The sequence below is a fragment of the Platalea leucorodia genome, assembly GCF_965183815.1.
Source record: "Platalea leucorodia genome assembly, chromosome: 5".
NCBI classification, from domain to species: domain Eukaryota; kingdom Metazoa; phylum Chordata; class Aves; order Pelecaniformes; family Threskiornithidae; genus Platalea; species Platalea leucorodia.
This window is the reverse complement of record NC_138827.1, coordinates 52,322,805-52,341,352: the sequence shown is the minus strand read 5'-3', so window position 1 is coordinate 52,341,352 and position 18,548 is coordinate 52,322,805. Positions and strand designations below refer to the sequence as shown.

Genomic DNA, 18,548 nt, shown 5'->3' with positions numbered 1-18,548 from the left:
TCAAAACTAGAGAAAATATCCCTGGAGTGGAGCTAGTGACTTCTTTCTTTGCCTCATCTTGCAGGGATGTATGAGCTGTCATGCCAGCACAACCCACTTGTCATCAACGTGACCCATGGCCAGGAGGACCCATCCCACTGGGCTGCTTCAGTGCTGCTCAACTTCTCCTCCCCACTAGTGGGCATCGCAGCCGTGGCCTTGCGGACCTCAGCTCAGCCTGTCTCTGACCACACTACCTGCCTCCTACAACATGAGGAGGGACATGGTCACCAGCACTACAGGTATGGTCTCCTCGGGCACTTCCCAACAGGCACCCAGAGTACCTGTCTCCTCTGGGGCTTTGTGCTTCAGTTCTGGAGTTTTATATATTCATTGAGTGTTTCGTGACTATTCTCAGGTGGCTTTTGAGGTGCTGTTGGAAAATCCAGTGTAATGAGACTTGATTTGCTTATCTCACTGTGGGGGGGAAAGCAGCAAAATAGATTTTGTGCATGGCCTGTGCATCTGCACAAAACTGCATTAAAGGACCATTCCCCAGTGGGAAAACCAAGCTCCCTTTGCTAAGGAGTTATTGCTGAGGGTTGCTGCTGAAGCTGACATGCAGGCTTCTTCCGCATGTGCTTTATAAGCTCAGTCACCATCCATCCCAGGCTTCTCCACACTGCAGGAGATGGGGATGAAGCTTCCCCGGTTGCAGCTCTCCATCTCCTTCTCCTCCCCACGCTGGCTCCTCGTCCATCCCAGGCTCCTCACCAAGTCTCACGCCGCCCCCGTCGTAATGCAGCGATAATAATAATAGTAGCAACAGCACTTTAATTTATTGATGTCTGGCGCTTGCAGGCGTCTGCCTGTCTTTGTAAAGCAGCAAACGAGAGGTAGTATCTGCAGAATGGGCGCTGCTCTCCGAGAGGGTTGTGCTGGCAAATGGATGGGGAAGGACCATTGTCCAAGACAGACTAAATAAACAAGGCGGAAAGAGCATGCTGAGCAGAGGCACGTGCCCACAGAGGAACAAAAGAATGGTGCTCAGCTCTGTCCTAGAGGGATAGTGGGGCTGATGACAACCAGACCTGCCAAGTCTGGCTTTGCTTTAGGATCCCAGGCTCCCTGAAGTTACAAGCGTGCCAATCCAGGGCTCTGGTTCAGCCCTGGATCAAACCACACCACTGGGAATACTGATTTTGGGTCCAAGCTTTGCTGAAGCTGTGGGGGCGTTAAGAGTGCAGGGCTTTGGCTAAGGTCATCGCATTGCTGCTACTGTCATTTTTCTTCTGTTGATGGCCCTGGATGGACAAACATCCTTGATAATGAATGAGTGTGAGTGTGTTTAAAAGCTTGGGAGATCATGGTACAATTGATTTATGTAGAATTCTGGAAGCCATGAATATCCTGCAGTTGCTTTTTACTTTTTTTTTTTTTTAAGTGCATGTGTGATTTATATGGAAACATAAATCTTAGTGAGTCAGCATATAAATATTATTCTCAGCCTTACATTAAAGGATCAGTGTCCACCTGAAATGCAGTCCGTTTCCTCCTGGTAGCCGTTACAGCTATGTACACACATGCTTCGAAGACCCCAGCCAACTGATGTGGTTTTTCAATTACATTTCTCATCCTTTAAAATAATTTTGTGCTCTCATTGCTTGAGAGTTTCCCCCTCCCCCTCAGAAGTGACTGCAAGGAGGAATAGACTGACAGGATGCAGCTGAGCATCACCTATGGATGGGGAGAAGCTCATATAGGGACAAATAGAGAGGAAAGTAGATGGTTTTTCTCTTAAAAATTTCATTATAGCTGAAGTACAAGCCAGTTCCTATATTGCCAAAGCGCATGGAGCTGTGTGCTGTCCCCTTTGCGTGGGCACAGCAGGATCCTCGCATCTTCTCTTCCTCCTCTCACTGTTGTCCTGTGGGCTCCCCGTGGCCTTGGCTTAGCTGTAGTATGCTGAACTGCAGGTTACACACGTGCCCTTAGCAAACACTCAGAGTAAATCAGATCCCCAGAGTTTTCGGAGTAAGAAATGCTAGTATTTCTATAGTATTATAGTATTGCTTTTCTGGACAAAAGGCTTGAATATTTAGAGGGGGGCTAGGCTTACAGTCTCCAGTAGTCTCACTAATAGTAAAGGATCTGCCTCTATTAAGTCAGGAAACATCCAAATACCTCCCTCCCCCTTTATATTTTAAAAATCTATTTCATCTCCAAAACAACGTTTTTATTTTTAAGGGCTAATAATCCATTTCATATAAAGCAGGTGGAGTCTAGGGAAAAAAAGTCCCTTATAAAAATCCAGGAATATAAAATCTTAAGAGGTTTAGAGACATTTGACTGTAAAAGATCACAGAAGATCTGTGTTACTCCTGTAAAGAATTGAATTGACCGTTCGTACGCACCCAGCCTCATATACACAGTACGTGCATGTGAGTGCTTTCCTAAAATAACCCAAGAAAGCGACAGTAACAAAAGCAACAAAGAAATGAGGTTTCCTGACTTGAGTCTAGAAATGCTCATTGCCAAAATAATAAATACATGACGGCTTGGTATTTCTGCAACATCTTTCATCTTGAAGGATCTCAAAGTGCTTTGCAGGCTGGGGAACACAAAAAGATCATGTTTTTGCTGATGGGATGCAGCCATCTCCAGGTCAGGATGCAGCAGGCATTTGATGCTAGAAAAGCACATCCTTGTTTTGAAAAAAGAGTTGCCTTCTGCTTTTGGACCTGCTTGAGGCACTGAAGGTTGGAAGAGCACTTGCAGACCAAAGCAGCGTGGTGTCGCTCCCTCACACCTCGCTACCAGGAACCCCTCTCTACTCTCTCTGCTAGCAGCTCAGGGCTCTTCTTTGCTTTCTGTACCCAGTTGCAACCTTATGAGGTCAAGCAGAAATCAGACTTTTAGTGAGTTTCCACCCAGGAAGCTCAAACTCTCCAGTTCTCATCCTTTTCTTTGTATTTTAAAACGGAGCCACAGTCCCTCCTGTTTTCCTTGGTACAGGCTATATACTGAACCAGGGAAACATTGTTCATTTCCTCCATTATGTTTATTTTTAGCTTGGTTTTATTTTTAGTGTGTTTTATTTTATGTTAGCATATGCTGGGAAATGCCTTGGCGAGTTAACAGGAAAGGTGCTACAAAATGCAATCTGCGTTGTGTTTTTATTTCCTGTGTGAGTGCCCTCCTCTGCTCCCCCAAAAGTGGGTTTAATACATCAAGGGGAGTCTGGTTTGGATTCCTTTTATATGGAAAGTAGGTGTCAGGAAGAGAAAATGAGATGGAGGAGGGGGTTGTTTACATATTTTCAATTGCTAGACTTTATTCAGCAAAGAGGGCCGTTTCCCAAGCAGGTTTTATTTGGCTTGTTTTCTTTCTCCCAGGCACCAAATTTATGCAGGGTCAACTTATGAACTGTGTCTGTGCTGGTGTGAATATTTGCGGGGACCCTGGGTAGAGATGCTGGTGTTTCCTTTCCTTCCCTCTGGCCTAGGGTGCCCCATGGTCGGGGCCCATGCACAAAATGGATGCTTATGTTGGGATGCCAAGGTCACCCTCGATGGGCTGAGATGTGCTCAGGTCAAGATGCACCTCCATCCCTACTCTGTCCTCCCAGCTATTGTCTGCTCAGGCTCTTGTGTGCACAGCACAGCCGGCATTGAGATGTCTGCCATGAGGACAGCACGTATTGCCTGGACGTCTGTTCCCTGCCTCTCCCAGGCAAATGCAGCCTCATGGGTGTAGCACAAGGCACATCAGAGCAGGTTGTGTCTATACTGCACCATGCACATCCTCTCCCCTTGGCCTGGAGGAAAAAAACCTCTCAAGAACCAAGCCCAGGATCCAGATCACTACCTTTCCTGGGGCATGGGCTCACCTCAGCCTTTGGCTCTGCCCTTGAGACCTCTCAAGGTGCCTCTCCTCTGGCAGCAAAGCCAGTTGACCTGTGGCATTTCACTTGTGGGTTCCTGACTGGCTGATGGGCAGCAGTAGTCCAGGCTCTACTGCAGGATGATCATTCACTTCAACTGGTGGCTTAACTGTCCAGCTGCAAGGTGGCAAGGGAAACCCTTGGAGGTGCAAGGGCCATTTTCATGCCCCGTTCAATTTGTTCGCTGTAGCCTAGTCAGCTTCTTCCATTTAATGCTTTATATGGGCTTTTTTTAGGATGGTCAAGGCATCTTCTGCCTTTCCCTGAGGCTAGCCAGTCTCACCTAGAAAAAAATATCTCCTAACGCCAATTTGATTTTGAGTCAAACACAGTGGATGAACAGTTTAGAAACAGGGTGCTTGGTGTTACCTCATGGAAAAGGCCACCCAGTCTTGCTCCAAGCATGGCCAACCCCTGATACCTTAAGGGAAGGTGAATTACTACCCAAAGCAGTTGTGTGGTGCAAGGCACATTTCCTTCCTGACCCCAGCACAGCTCCCGGTGAAACCCTGAAGCTTGATCTTGATTCCTTTATTCTCTTACCAGTGTGGACATTATGTGTCCTTCCTGTGTCCAGTGAAGAAGGGAACAAGTGCTGGGAGACCCCGAGGTTTGCCTGCAGAGCCCTCGGTGTACCGCTGCAGCCAGCCTGCCCCCATTCTGCCCGGCCTTCCCTAATGTCACATACAGGTACTAGCATTTTTCACAGAAACTGGATTAAACGTGTCCTTCAGCAAGCTTTCTTATCTCATGTTACAGGCTGCAGGAGGTGATGAGTCCACCATCTCCCCTCCTGAGCTATTCTTATATCCAGTAACCCTCTCTGCTGAGAAGTTGCCTCTGATTTCAAGATGAAAGCTGTTGCTTCCGCTCTATCCTTGTCAGAAAGGTCTAAATGCCTCCTGCCAGCAGACTTCCTTTCTGCGTGTATGTGTCTGTACAGAGTGATCAGATCCTCTCACTATCTCCTCTCTGTCATGATAAATATTTTTTTCCTTCTTAAATCTCATAGCGTAAGTCTTGCAGTCTAGCTGTGGCTTCTGCTTGCAGCTCCCTTTTGAAATCCCTCCACTATTTCTACATCTTTCTTGGTGGTGGATGTGAATCAGAAGTGAATCACTCTGGACAAGAGAGGAAGTGGCAGAAATAAGGTGCAGCATGTTGCTGTGGGGATTGGATATGGATAAAGGTGGGATAGCTGAATATGCACCCTTGAGGAATACTGGCAGATAAATCCTACCTGTGTGCTGCTCTCACGATGGGCAGATGGGCCATCTGCCTTCAGGAAGGAGTCAGGCCAACTCCTCTTAAGAGTGATGAAGGTACGGTCCGTCCTACCTCAGGTTGGGAAGCTGACTAGACCAAAGTTGACATCCCCTTCAGTCTCACTTTCTGTGCTTCTATAAATCTATAAACTTTGGTGTAGCAAGCAGCAAAAAAACATGGAAAGGAACTGTCTGGAAATATATTAAGATTGACCTGCTCTTGCTTCTTTTTCTGCCTTTGTCACTTCGGCTATGGAGGGGCCAACAGGTCATTTGACATCTTACTGGTGCCTTTTCTCTCTGTGAGGTAGACGACAGTGGATGACTCACAGGAATGTTATTTTTTTGCCAAGTTTCTTTGGGAGTCACGTACAGAAGCAAATCTCTTTTCTTGAGGTGGCAACCTCAATGAAGATCGTAATCAAGAAGCATCACCACCGTTGGGTCTGTACATGTAGCCTGCTCCCACAAGGATGGTTGCTATCAGATTTACTGGAAAAGTGAGACTTTTCCCCTTCACAAGAAACATGCCTGAAGGAAGAAATTCCCAAGTATTTCCAAAACACCTTTTCTCATTTCTTAGCTATTTTCTTTTGCTAGACCACATTGGGGTAAACATCTTTTATCTCACTGATGTTCAGTGCTGCAATCCAGACTCCACCAGAGTACATGCAGTGACTACTTTTAACTTCAGGAGATTTGGCTGAAACCTTTTACCTTTCCATCAACATCCCCTATAACCCCCTCTCCCCCAAAAAATTTGCACCATGTGATGAACTTCTTATAATAATTTTCCTCTGTTAGAGTTGGAGCTTGATGATAAGGGCTGTTTTAGCAGCAATCTTTGGGTTGAAAGCTTGGGTAGATACTACAGCAGTTTATGGGTGATTTATTATACTTTAGGTAGCTGCACTATATTTGGCTTGGCTTAGCTTGACTTGGGTAAATTCATCAGTATTTTTTGGGTTCCGTGAAATAATTGCTGTAAAATGGGAAATTTCAGCTTTTCAGAATTTGGATTTTGTCACAACAAAACCATGTCTCCCTACCAGCATTGTCACCACTGGCTCAACATGCTCTGTTCTAGCAGTTGCCTCCTGCTTTTATTGTAGAAAGATGAAGGATCCAAAAGGAAAATTTTGCTCTGGTTTATAGAATTGGTCCCATTTCAGAACAAAGCTCTTATCGTTCCAGAGCAGTTAGGGCCATTGCTAGGCAGAATTTCACAGATTTCCAGATCTGAAACTTTCTTTGATGTATGAGTTATAGGAGTTGGTGAGCCCAGAAAATCATGCAGGCTGGTGCTGATGTGGAATAAGTTTGGAGAAAAACCTTGGTATTTTGTGAAAGTGTTGTTGACAAATCATTAGTTTGAGCTTCAAAAGATGCTGGGATAAAAATGGAAATTTTTTTGGATGTTTCATGCAGAAAAAAAACATTGGCTCGTCCCACATCTTATATGGCCTGAATCAGAAATGGCCAAATGTCAGGAGTTTGCAGCTGTGATACAGGAATTTCATTTATCATGAAAGGAGAAAGAGCTCCTTCATGCTGAGATCAGAACTGGGCTAACTACACTATTTCCTCGTCCAGCCTTCATTAGGGTGTTCCAGCAGCTGGGAGCAATGATTTATTCCATCATGTTACCTGAACCCTGGTAAGGCATGTGGATCATGATGGGGCCAGGACACATGGCTTTTTTTTTTTTTTTTTTTTTTTTTTTTTTTCCCCCCAGGGGTGTTTTGGGGATGTGTTTTTTGTTCTGCACTTATATGACATCAGGCTCAAGGGTGTCCTGGCCCAGAGTATTGCAGAGGTAGTCATGATGATGCTGATAATGATAAAGGAGAAGCAATCATGGCAAAATTTGTAGGTAGAGATTTTTTTTTTTTTTAAGCTTACTGATACGTTTGAGAGAATCGGACAGCTTTCAGCGACAGGAGCCCCTCTTCAGGTCTGGAATAGCAGCACCAGACTTCAAAGCTACGTGTAGGATGAGAACAGATTCTCAGAACTTGAGTTGATAGGTGTCGGATCATTTCCAAAAGAAAACCTGGTGGGTATTTGTGGGATAGGGGTGTTGTTAGTCACAGAGAAAACAGTGGTAAGTTAGCCATCTTTTGGGGCAAAGAGAAAGCCAATTATTTCTAAAATATATCTGTATGCACATATAGAATGTGTGAGTGAGTGTATTGTGTGGTGTATATATAAAAAAAGATTCAATATTATGGCCTATAATTATTGATCCCTTATGTATAACTAATCTATATAACATTTTGCATATATAATAATACAGTAAGAAACTTGCTGATCTCTTGATCTACTTTTTACCAGCATTGCTGGTTACATTTCTGAACTGGTGGAAAACCAAAATGTGTCCAGAAGTGCTAAAAAGGACCAGTGCTTCGTTACCTGTTATTAAATAACAGTGTTGTCGCGACTGCTGAGGCTGCCCCCAACAATGTGCCATTGCTCCACCAGCGCCAAGCAGAGCTGCTCCAGCCAAGTGCTTGGCCTGCCTGGATGTGTTTGGAGGCGCCACCACCCCCTCTGAACCAGCGCTGTGATGAGCGCACGCTCTGTAACTCAACACAACTTCACGAGCAGAAGAAGTTAGGTGTCTTGGGGTCCTGCTGTGGCCACCCAGCTGCCCTGTAGCCTACAGCTGCTTGGTGAACTCACCACTCATCTCCCAGCCCTGCTTCCCAATATGTGGGCTGTGACTTGGCTGGGTAATTCCCATGTGCCCAGAGGCACCTGGAGGTAAGGACTTTCTTGCTGTGGTGTGTTGATGTAGCATCAAGCACCACGATAGGAGGGATGCTGCGCACCAGCTGCAGCTCCCCACATGTCCATGACTGGTGAGGAAGGGGATGGGAGGCAAGAGCAAGGCTGGAAGGAGGAGAAGCTCATTCGCTTTCACACATGCATGTGCAGAGACACGCACGCAAGGAGGTTCAGGGCAGCGGCTCCATCATGGGGAGGTGGAGTTGGGGACAGGAGCGTGTGTGTGTGGGTGGGTGGGGGGCACGGGCAGGGAGCAAAGGAACTGCCCAGGGAAGGTGACTGCGGGAGGGGAGGGGAGAGGGCTACAATTGGTACCAGATGCCCTCAGAAGCTAATGACCTGACAAACGCTGTGCTCATAAAACAAATTCTTTAAAAAGGAAGCAAATGGAAATATAAGCTAGTGAAAGAATTTGCAGCAGCTGCCCTGAAACCATTTCTCACTTCATAAACAGGTCTGCATTGAAAAAACAGCCCCTTTCTTCTTGTTCTCCTTTGTGGTCCCCTCCAGTGCCCATCGGCTCTTTCAGGGCTGTGGCCTGCAGGTTTCCACCATGTCTTTGGCTCGGTGGACTTGTCCAGAGTCAACAGCACATTGTGTTCCCTTAATGTTCATGTCGGCACCTTTTCTTTTTTCTTTCTTTTTTTTTTTTTTTATTGTTTTGGTGTTTTTTGTGTCATTTGTGGGATTTCTAGCCGTGCATCCTTGGCTGGAGAGGTTGAGCAAATGCAAGAGGCAAAGGCTGCCTCTGCCTCCCCTGGCTCAAACGCAGTGCACAAAAACTGTCAGCAGCCCCATGCAAAGCAGGGAGCAGAGGGAAGACGTTTGGGTCCACCTCCCTCCCTTCTCTCCCCAGTTATCACCTGAAGCTGCAGCACCTCTGTCCCTGCTTCAGGAGGGCTGCTGTCAATTTTTTTTTTGTAGTGGTACCACTTGGTAAAAGATAAAGCCTGACTACCAGATAATCAGGGCATTTGCTTGTGGGAGCTGTTGTGTCAACCCTGTGTCTTGGCTCCATTCCATCCCAGGTAGTTAATCTACTGGCTGCATTTCACTGATGGAGACCATAGCCCCCTGCCTGGCCCTTCTCTTACCGTAGGACTGTTTGTGATGCTTGATTAATCAGTACTAAAGAGCTGGTCCTTGGTGGGAAGCTGCTGAAGTGAGGAGGGGGCTGTTTATTTCCCAGGGATGGGTGATAGATTGCAAGCTTTACTGGGACCTCTTGTAACTTGAGGTGGTGCACAGGGAGGGTACTTCCTCCTTTTATCTGCATCTAACCTTGGTGGCCACAGCTGAGTCTCTAGAGCTGGACAGGTGTGTGTTGAGAGGATCTTCATCCCAAAGCACCTGATGTCAACATGCACAGGCTTGAAATGCTGCATGAGTCTGTGGGAAGAGCAGAGCTGCTGAAGACCATCAAAGCAGAGCGGGAAGGTGACCAGAGTGGGGTGGAGGAGACAGCTGCAGCATGTTCAGCTTCTCTCTTCCACCACAGGCTGCGTGGACATGAAGCTCGGGCAACTCTGCTGCCAGGTCTGGGGAGGACTGTGTGTAGTTTGAACCTCTGCAGGGGTTCCTTCTCCATCTAAACCTTTCCTTGCAAGTGGAGATTCCTCTGTGGATTCTCTGATGTCTAATACAGGGTTTGACATACCTGTTGCCCTTCTATCAGCACAGGCTTTAAAAAGGCCTCTTCATCTTTTTTTTCCTGACCATCTGTTTCTGCAAATCTTTTCTTATTCTGCACTAAGGCTGATTGAAATTGAGGCGCGGATTCAAAAGTTACCAAAAAGGAGAAAGACCCAATGTTACTGTTTGGGCTTTGTTGCCTTTGGAAAGTGCATGTCTCTTGCTGTTCACTGTCTGTCCCTACACACTCGTGTCTGAGACACCTGTGTGAGCAGAGTATGTACAGGAGGACACATGTGAGCGGCTGCAATCGCGTGTGAGTCTTAACAGTGTACTCCCTATAGCATCACAGAACACAGTTTCAGGAGGTCTCTTGCCACAAGTTCTCTGGTGTCCAGTATGATTTGAGCATGTTGGAGATGAGAAATTGTCATGTGGTAGAGACTGCCTTGCTGCCAGAGAAGCTGCAGCGCTCTCAGGAAGGTGTTACAATGACTGTTGTTTATTCCTTGTGCGTTCAGGAGTGCTGCTTCATAGGACCATCTGATATAAACTTTCCCACTTTGGCCACGGGAGTTGTGGCCATGGTGGATATGTCACCTGCCTGCCCTCTCCCCATGATGTCCTTCCTCTTGCTCCCTTGGTCTACCTATACAAAGCACTACCAGCCCCTTTGGTGCCAGGCTGTGTGCAGGCTCTGTGCAATTCAGCCTGCACACCCTGGGGCAGAGGAGCTGGAGCAGACCAGCCACAGAGCATGGATTTTGGAAGGGGCGTTGTTGGGCCATGCCTCCTTTCATCAGCTTGGAAAGACATGATGGTCTGTGGGAAGGTGTGGGCTGGGGCTGGGCTGAGGTCCAGCCAAGGCAGAGCTGGGAAAAAGTGCCCCCTGGCATCATTGTCAGGAGACTTCAAGCCTGGAAGAAGCTGGGACTGAGGGATAGGTGTGCATCTTTGTAGGCATCTGTGACCCACTGAGCATTCCACACAGGTGCCACCCAGAGAGAGCCCCTCCTTGCTGCAGGAGCCCTGGGACCCGCTTGGTGATCCCTTCCCTCTTCTCCTCCACAGCTGTGTCCATGGTGCCTGTGCAGGATCAGGAAGCTGCATGCGGCCGCTTCTTGCTCACGCCGCCACCCTCAACTGCACCTCTGACGGCCCAAGGCACATGGTGTGCACTGTCACCTGCAAAAATGGTTTTGTCCTCCACTCCAGCAACAGGAAGAGCCTGGGCTCCATGCAGGTGAGTGGACCTCAGGGTGGGGGTGACCTCGTGGCATGGTGGACCGAGTGCTAGTTAAGAAAGGTTTAACCACCCTGAGGTGGTTGGAGCGACCCCAGGACACCTTGTTCCTCCAGCCCCAACCTCCTCACTGCTCTTCCCATGAACCTCAGCCCAATAGAGGCTCTGGTGCCGGACCTCCGTGCCAGTGGTTGGTGGTCCTGCTCTGGGGACCTCTCTCCTTCCCTCGCTGTAGTCCTCCTAGCTGCCTGCAGACCATGATGCTGCCTGCAGATCACAGCTATGCGAAAAGCTGCTGCAGGGGGTGTCCCAAGCCAGAGTGATGCACTCTGGCAGAGGGAGAGGTATACATTTCTGTTCTCCAGATGGGCATTGCTGGGAGGGCTAAACATCCCTGGGACATTTTCTCTCTTAAAGCTGAAATTAGTGGCTCAGGAAAAAATGAAGTCATTGCAGAATGACTATATTTAGAGGCAGCCAACAGCGCCGAGAGCTTTTCTTCCTTTGTGTTGCATTGCAATTACATTGCCCACACCAGTGGGGCAGCACAGAGGTCACCATGAAAGAGTTTGTCCTGCTTTCCAGAGGGCTGGGCGATGCCTTGTAAAAGCCACAAGCCAACATGGCTCTTAGGCATTGACTGAGACCTGGAACTGATATGTCCTTGGGAGCTGAGCTGCCTTGGGTCTGGGCAGTCACCTGGGCAGGGTCCTGGGCACAGTGTGTCCTGTCTTTAGGCTGTTCCTGGACGGGGAACAGGAGTCTTCAGGGCTCAGCTGGTCCCCCTGCCAGCCTGAGTGAGAGCATGAACTCACACGGGGTGGAGACAGATGGAGGTGAGTCAGGCCATGTCAGCAGGATGGACCTCTCATCCACTTGGAGAGTTGCAAGTGCTCATGATGCCTGGCAGGCAGGTTGCCCGTGCTGCAGACATCGGTGTTTGCCGAAGGAGAGGTGGATGCTGGAAAATGCAATGAGGCAGCTGGGGATGCACCGCTCGGCCCCTTGTCACCAGGGAGGTTATTAATTACATGGCCGCATGGCTCTGTCGGCCAAGGCATGCCCAGGGAAAACAAAATGTTCCCGTTTTCCTCTGAAATGAAACTGCACAAAATAAATCTGCCTCAGGTGACAGTTTTCATGCATTTGGCAGCAAGATGGGAAACTTCTGGACAGAGCTTTGCCATGTGGCTGTCACAACAGATGGCAGCTTGCAGGTGCCCTGCCCTGAGCCCCCAAGTGATGTTACTGGTTTGGCTGTGTGACCCTACACATCGTGAGGCATTTTGGGAAAATGCACACAGCTCTCCCTGAGCATCCTCTCCACCTTGTTCAGCTACACCATGATCCTGCTGTGCACCCAAGAGAACCAGACTCAAATTTAGTGATGTCGTTCAAAGCCACCACGTCCAGGTTCAATCAAAACACATTGGCTGGGAGGACAGCTCACACAATTGACTGTATGAGCAGCGCGGTTGTACTCAGCCAGTGAGGGGACATCAGGAACAGTTGAAAGACAAATCTTTGGTCTGCAGCTCCTGCCTAAGGACTGCTGGGCTGGGGTTAGTGGTCTGGGAGTGGAAATCATAGAACAGGTTGGGTTGGAAGGAACCTTTAAAAGATCATCTAGTCCAACCCCCCTGCTATGGCTAGGGACATCTTTCAGTGACCAGATTGCTCATGGCACACTGTCATCCACCACTCTGTTTTGATGAAGTCCATGGCACATGTTGATCATGTTTAGTGGTGGGACCACTTGGGGTTCGGTTCTCATGCAGTCCCCCAGCTGTGTGAGAGGGGCTGTGTAATTAGGATTTGTAAATGAAGTTCTATGAACCTCTGATTTCAGTGGGGTCTGTGGGCTGAGGCATGAGAGAATTGGTGCATTTAGGGAAAAACAATGAACAGGAGAGCTGCTCGTCAACGGCTGAAGTAAGACTTGATCTTGTAGGGGAGAAAATTGCAGCACACAGAGCTGGGAACAACTTGTAGCTCAGGAAGTGGTAGTGTATCTTGAAGGGATTTTCCTTTTTCCCCTTAATGTGCTCTGCCACTGCTCAGACAGTGCAGCTAGCATTTTCTAGAGGCAAGCAGTTACAGACCAAGCATTAGAAGTCCTCTTGTGCAGGTGGCTTGTGTGTTACCCCAAGGGCCATTCACTGCTTTCACAGCCCAAACATCACCCTGAGAACAGGTAGGCGCTTCCTGACTCAGTGTCCAGAGTGGAGAGAAAGGGCACACTGGGGGAGGAAAAATGGGGGAAAGGTTTCCTTGTCCTGAAACCTGGGTCAGCCCTTTCTTCTGTGGTGGCAAACCAGTAGATTAAAGCTCACTCGCAGGGGTCTGATGGGGCCTTGCTTTCTCTACAGCAGGAGGTGGTGCTGACATGCAGCTCAGGGCGGTGGGACAGATCTGTGACTTGTGACCCTGTCGACTGCAGTGTCCCTGACCAGTCCCATGTGTACTACGCCAAGTTCTCCTGCCCCAAGGGGACCACCTACCTGCAGAGATGCTCATTCTCCTGCATCCACCCAGCCAAGCTTCAAGGTACGGCCTGAAGTGCTGAGAGATTTAACTCTCCCTGTTTGGTGCCACCTTTTCATGCCTGTCCCAAGCTGTTCAAACAGAGCATTGCAACTTTGAATTTCCTGGTTATCCTGGCTTCCCCCAGCCAGGTGGGCTCTTCAGAGACCTCCTGAAATGGTTGGCATCCATCCCCCTTGAGCAGGGACACCATAGTGTGCGGATAATTCGCTTTGACTCCCATCCCCTGGCTGGCAGCCCTTATCCATCCACCTCAGGGTGTAGGGATGTCTTCTCATGATAGCTGGTGAGGTCTGGCAGCCTCCAGCATTATGGGGATGAGGGAGGCAAGAAGTGTGCAGGCAGCCAGCATGGACAGACAGAGAGGACTTCACAGAGCCAAAAGTGGCTCGCTGCCTGGTGGCTGTGGGAAAGCGTGTGGTTCAGGAGTCCTGGGGCTGTATAAAGCCATAGAGACCGATGCCCACAGCTACAGAGCAATCTGGGAGATGTTCACCACCCAGACACGCAGCAGTCCCCCAGACATGCCATGGCCTGGCTTTCATTCTGCTGACTCCATCAATAGCCGCAGGAATGTTTTTAAGCCAAGCTGGAGAAAGAGAGCTACTGTTCCTGTCTATACAAGGCTGAGCTGGATGGGATTTCGGGGGTAATTGCCTTGACAGCTTCAAGCATTGGGACTTTATATGAGTTTCCACCAGCGCCTTTGCTCTGAACAATCACATACAACAAATCATTTTAATGGGTGCCCTATTTTATGGAGACATTTATAGCTGAAACGTATGAAAATCATTTACTTTAAAAAAAAAAAAAAGTTAAATCTAAGGAGCAAAAACTGCAGGGAATTAATTTCATGATGGGGGCATGCCGGCAGATCCCCAACGTGACCTGATCAAAGGGTAGTATGCGAATGACGACTCTGTAGCCCAAATTCTGCACGAACTGATGCCCATTGCCTTGGGTGGGTCAGCTGAGGGCAGGGCTTTAATCTGATCATTAACTCACAGCCGCCTCTTGCTCCTGCTGAAGTCAACAGGAGGTTTGCCATGGGCTCCCTTGGTGGGAAGGCGTCCCCTTGATGGAGCGCCCTGGGTGACTTCTAGTGGCTGACACAATGGCTGGTGGTGCTCAGCCAAGGCTGCCGAGCCACGTGGGTAAACTCGCAGAGGTCCAGCAGACTCGGCTGAGCTGTCGGTGCAGGGACATGCCTGACTTGTTCTCCCTGAAGGCTTGGATTCTTACAGGCAGGCTCTCAAGGCTAATAAATGCTAAGAATAGGCAAGGAAAGGATGACATGGCTGCACGGTGCTCAGAGGCGGGGGGCAACCCTCGGCGGTGCAGGCCTGCTGGGAATGCAGGCGCTGCATGGAGGCATGGTCTTGTCCCTGGTCCAAGAGCAGTTGTAGGCAGAGCAGCAATCCCATAAAAAGAAAGCAATGCTTGAAGGGAGTGTGGAGCAGTCTGGCTGCACCAGTAACCTGCTGATCCAAACCCTTCAGTAGGAAGAGTCCGATTCACTCCAGTCCAGCTTTTTTTTTTTTTCTCTTGTTCAGCAGTTCCCAGTGAACCATCCATCATCCACACCATGTGGGTGATGCAGTCCTGGACACTTACCGCAGGCACCCAGAGCTGTGCAGTTTCGGCCACCCATAAGCTGGGTCTACCAAACCCCCTTTTGTCTGGAGGGACAACAGAGAGTTGGGCTGTAATACTCAACCCAAGCCTTGGGTAATGGGTGGTTTGAATTCCCAGTCACACCAGTTAAGGCTCCCACATCAGTCCTGCTGGCACTTTCCAACTTGCAGTGCATGTGTAGCAAGGACAAGCTGCAAAAAGGGGATGGGAATGATGGAGATGGGCTGAGCTAAATATGACAGATAGCTGTCATACACAAAAGCCCCCAGCCCACTGAAGACTCTTCTGAGGCATAACCAGAGAAGGGAAGTTTAAGGGAAAGTTTTGGGGGATTTGCAGAACCAAGATCCTTTCTCCATTCCCTAGAAGTTGTCCCTTCCCTGCTTCTGTCTGCATTAAAGGAATTTGATTTCTGCCCCAGCCTGATCAACCATGCAACAGAGTCCATGGTCTTCGTATTTGTTGCCTCCCTTGGCATCAGTATCCACTTTAACAAGAGGACTTTTGCTGGTTGCTCTGAGCTTCCCTCAGCAGGATTCCATCCCCAGGTCAGCTGTAACGCCAACATACTGCTTTTCTTTTGGGGTCAGGAACAAACCAGTGGCTGACCTGCCTGGAGGACGGTCTCTGGTCGCTCCCTGAAGCCTACTGCAAGCTGGAATGTGACGCGCCTCCTGCAGTGGCCAATGCCAAGCTCCTGGTCCCACGGTGCCTGCAGGGGAACCACGATGTTGGCTCGGTCTGTCGCTACAAGTGCAAGCCTGGATACCACGTGGCCGAGAATGCAGTGGGCAAGCCTAAGAAGTAAGTCTGTGGTGGATCTGTTATCACCATTTCCTTCCTCCTCTCCTCCCAGCATGAGCAAGGAGGAGAGGTGATGGTACACTGGCAGCCTCGAAGAGCTGATTTGATAGGTACAAGGCAGAGCAGCTTGCTCTAGTCATACAGATTTCTTGAGGTACAAGAGGCATTCCCCTGGTTCAGGTGAAAGCAGGTGAGAACAAGATGCAAGCTGCTGTTGCATGCACGTGTACATTAAGTGCCTTAACCTAAAGCAGGAAAATTTTCCCGTGCACCTCAACATACTTGTCAGTTGATGAAAATTAAGCATGTACAGAAGTGTTTGTGGACTCTCAAGTAACTAGATGTAATAAGGTGCTGGAAGACTCCTGGAGCTGCTGTCTTTCCTAAAAGTGATAAAAACATAGATCAAGGCACTGGGGGCTGTAAGAATGAATGACTGCCTTTTGTCAGGGTTAATATTTTACCCCCTGCACATCTTGGCTAAATTTAATCTCAAGTATTGGCATTTCAATTGGAGAAGATTTTTCCTGATGCTTCGGGGAAAAATTCCTGGTGATTCACTAGCCCTGCACTCAGCCGATGTCGTGATGCTGGGGGGTAAAGCAGCATTTCATTTGCAATGCCTCGAGCTGAAGTCCCTGTTGGGTACGGTCACTAAAGATTCCCTGGCACTGGCCAGGTCCTCCCCAGAGTCTTGATGCTACCCCAAATCAGGTAATTATGTGCTAATTGTTTAATGCCCCCTTCCAGTTTTAATTGGATGCAGACTTCATCTCTGCTTTGCTCTGGGGTAGGGTTGTTGCGCACTGTGAAGCAGTTGCCAAATTTCTTGCCTCGTAATGAAGGAAGTGGTTTCTGTAAACAGCTTTTCACAGTGTTAGGAGCATTTCTTGGGCCAAGGGGAGCTAAGCAAATTATGATTATGGCTACAATCACATGGACTGCTTTGCAAACTGCGGAGCAGCTTGCATGCCTGTGGCATTGCAGGCACTGGATGTGCAATCACATCAATGCAGCTTGCAAAGTTAGGCCATCGCAGTCATGCGCAGCAACTGCTGGTAAGAAGGATGCCCTCTGGGAGTTCCCGAGGCTCCTCTGATGTGTGTGTAACTTCTCTATGGGTCTGCACAGCCTGTGAGACAAGTCAAAGAAAATCATGCAAAGTGGTTTACATTTTCATAGCAGTGCATGTTGACATAGCATTTTCACATCTGTTATTATCATTACTACTAATTCATTTAACATCTTTGATCGTAGAGTACGATCCTGTTATGGTAAGCAAAAAAACATTAACAGAAGCAGAAACTTCATTGTTTTCTTATCACGCAGATTAACTGCTATGTGAGTGGCCTGATTCAAAGCAAAAGCCTTTCCTTGGAAGTGTAAATGCCAGTGTACCATCTCATCCGGACCTCTGTGTGTATACTCCAGCATGAGTACAAACCCCTTGGCATGTGTAGTGAGTAGCAGCTACTAGCCAGTAAGTGGGCCAGTCAATTGCTAGATTGCTGGAAATCCTTCTGGTGTTTCAGCCCTGGCAGGCAGAGGATGGGAGCTGCCAGAGTGAGAGGTTGCTTTCTTTGTTCAGGCCAGTTTTGGAGAAAGCGAGTTGTTGGAGAAGGTGATGGAGAGCTCTGGAAGGGGCCAGGACTGGTGAGGTGCAGGTTGCTGATGTGCTCGTGAGGGAGCAGGGTCTCAGCTGATGGCTCAGACATCAGGTTTTGGGGGCTTCTGAAGCCTTGCTGGGTTCTCTGTGGGTTCAGCAAACTGAGTTCTTGATCTATTGTCTCCCTGTTGTCCTTCAACTAGCAAGCACCAGCCTTGCTAAAGGATTTACTGTCGTACAGGTGTTGATGGGCATAAGAAAGCAAGACTCTTTATGTGTACTAGATATTGGACAAAAGTCAGGCATGATCCACCACTGACACTGCCAGCTAACTAGCCCAACCTTTGAAATATAGCCAGGCTCCCTTAGAATTATTCTGCTAGGTCTAGCGATCATGCCATTTTAGAGAGGAATGATGGAAAGAGTGTAACCCCCAGCTGGCCTTGCCAACAGCTATGGGGCTCGGACTGTTCTCCAGAGAAGGTGTAGAGGCATCTTCAGGTGTCTGTGGGTTCCCAAGGGATCAACCCACTCTGCTACTATGTGAAAGACATGCTCATCTTCTCACAGCACTGTTAAAAGAAGCTTGGTCATTTCCTTCAGGGGCTACTTGTAGGCACCTTCCTTCAGGATGGCTCTGGATCTCCTGTGGACAGGGACAGTTAAGGTGTAATGTGAGCGAGCAGGAACCCAACCCAGCCAGGGCTCAGCATCACCTCCTGACTAGCTGCTTTTTTGATCAGCCTTCTGCAGTGCATTCCTCTCTCATGTACCTCGTAAAACACCACGGCTGCTACAGCTGGACTGGGGACCCAAGCCCTAGGGCTTTTCTCCTCACGTGGTAGGTCTATGGTGCCCACCTTATGCAGGCCTGAGCCATGGCTGGGAACCAGATGTCTCTGTCCAAGACAAGATGCTCTTGGACAAAAATGCTCATATGATTCCCTCACTTCTGTTTCCTTAGTTGAATTTTACTGCAGGGGCAGTAAGGTTACTTAGAAGGCTCTTGCAATCTTAGTTGAAATTCATTTCCCACAGCATAAGTGGAAGAGAAAGGGGATAAAGAAATCTGTTGTCTTGGAGAAGATGCTTTTATCTATTAACCTGAGT

General features: G+C 48.5%; 1 protein-coding gene across 1 annotated transcript in view; it reads left to right on the top strand.

Annotated features, from left to right (window-relative positions):
• PAPPA2 (pappalysin 2) overlaps nucleotides 1-18,548 on the top strand; it is a gene marked incomplete at both ends in the record, with an annotated part of 91,943 nt that overhangs the window by 47,819 nt on the left and 25,576 nt on the right. Inside the window, 4 exons of the mRNA XM_082313979.1 lie at nucleotides 65-281; nucleotides 10,678-10,849; nucleotides 13,219-13,396; nucleotides 15,619-15,832. Coding sequence (XP_082170105.1) covers nucleotides 65-281; nucleotides 10,678-10,849; nucleotides 13,219-13,396; nucleotides 15,619-15,832 — 781 coding nt within the window. The remainder of the gene's footprint in view (nucleotides 1-64; nucleotides 282-10,677; nucleotides 10,850-13,218; nucleotides 13,397-15,618; nucleotides 15,833-18,548) is intronic.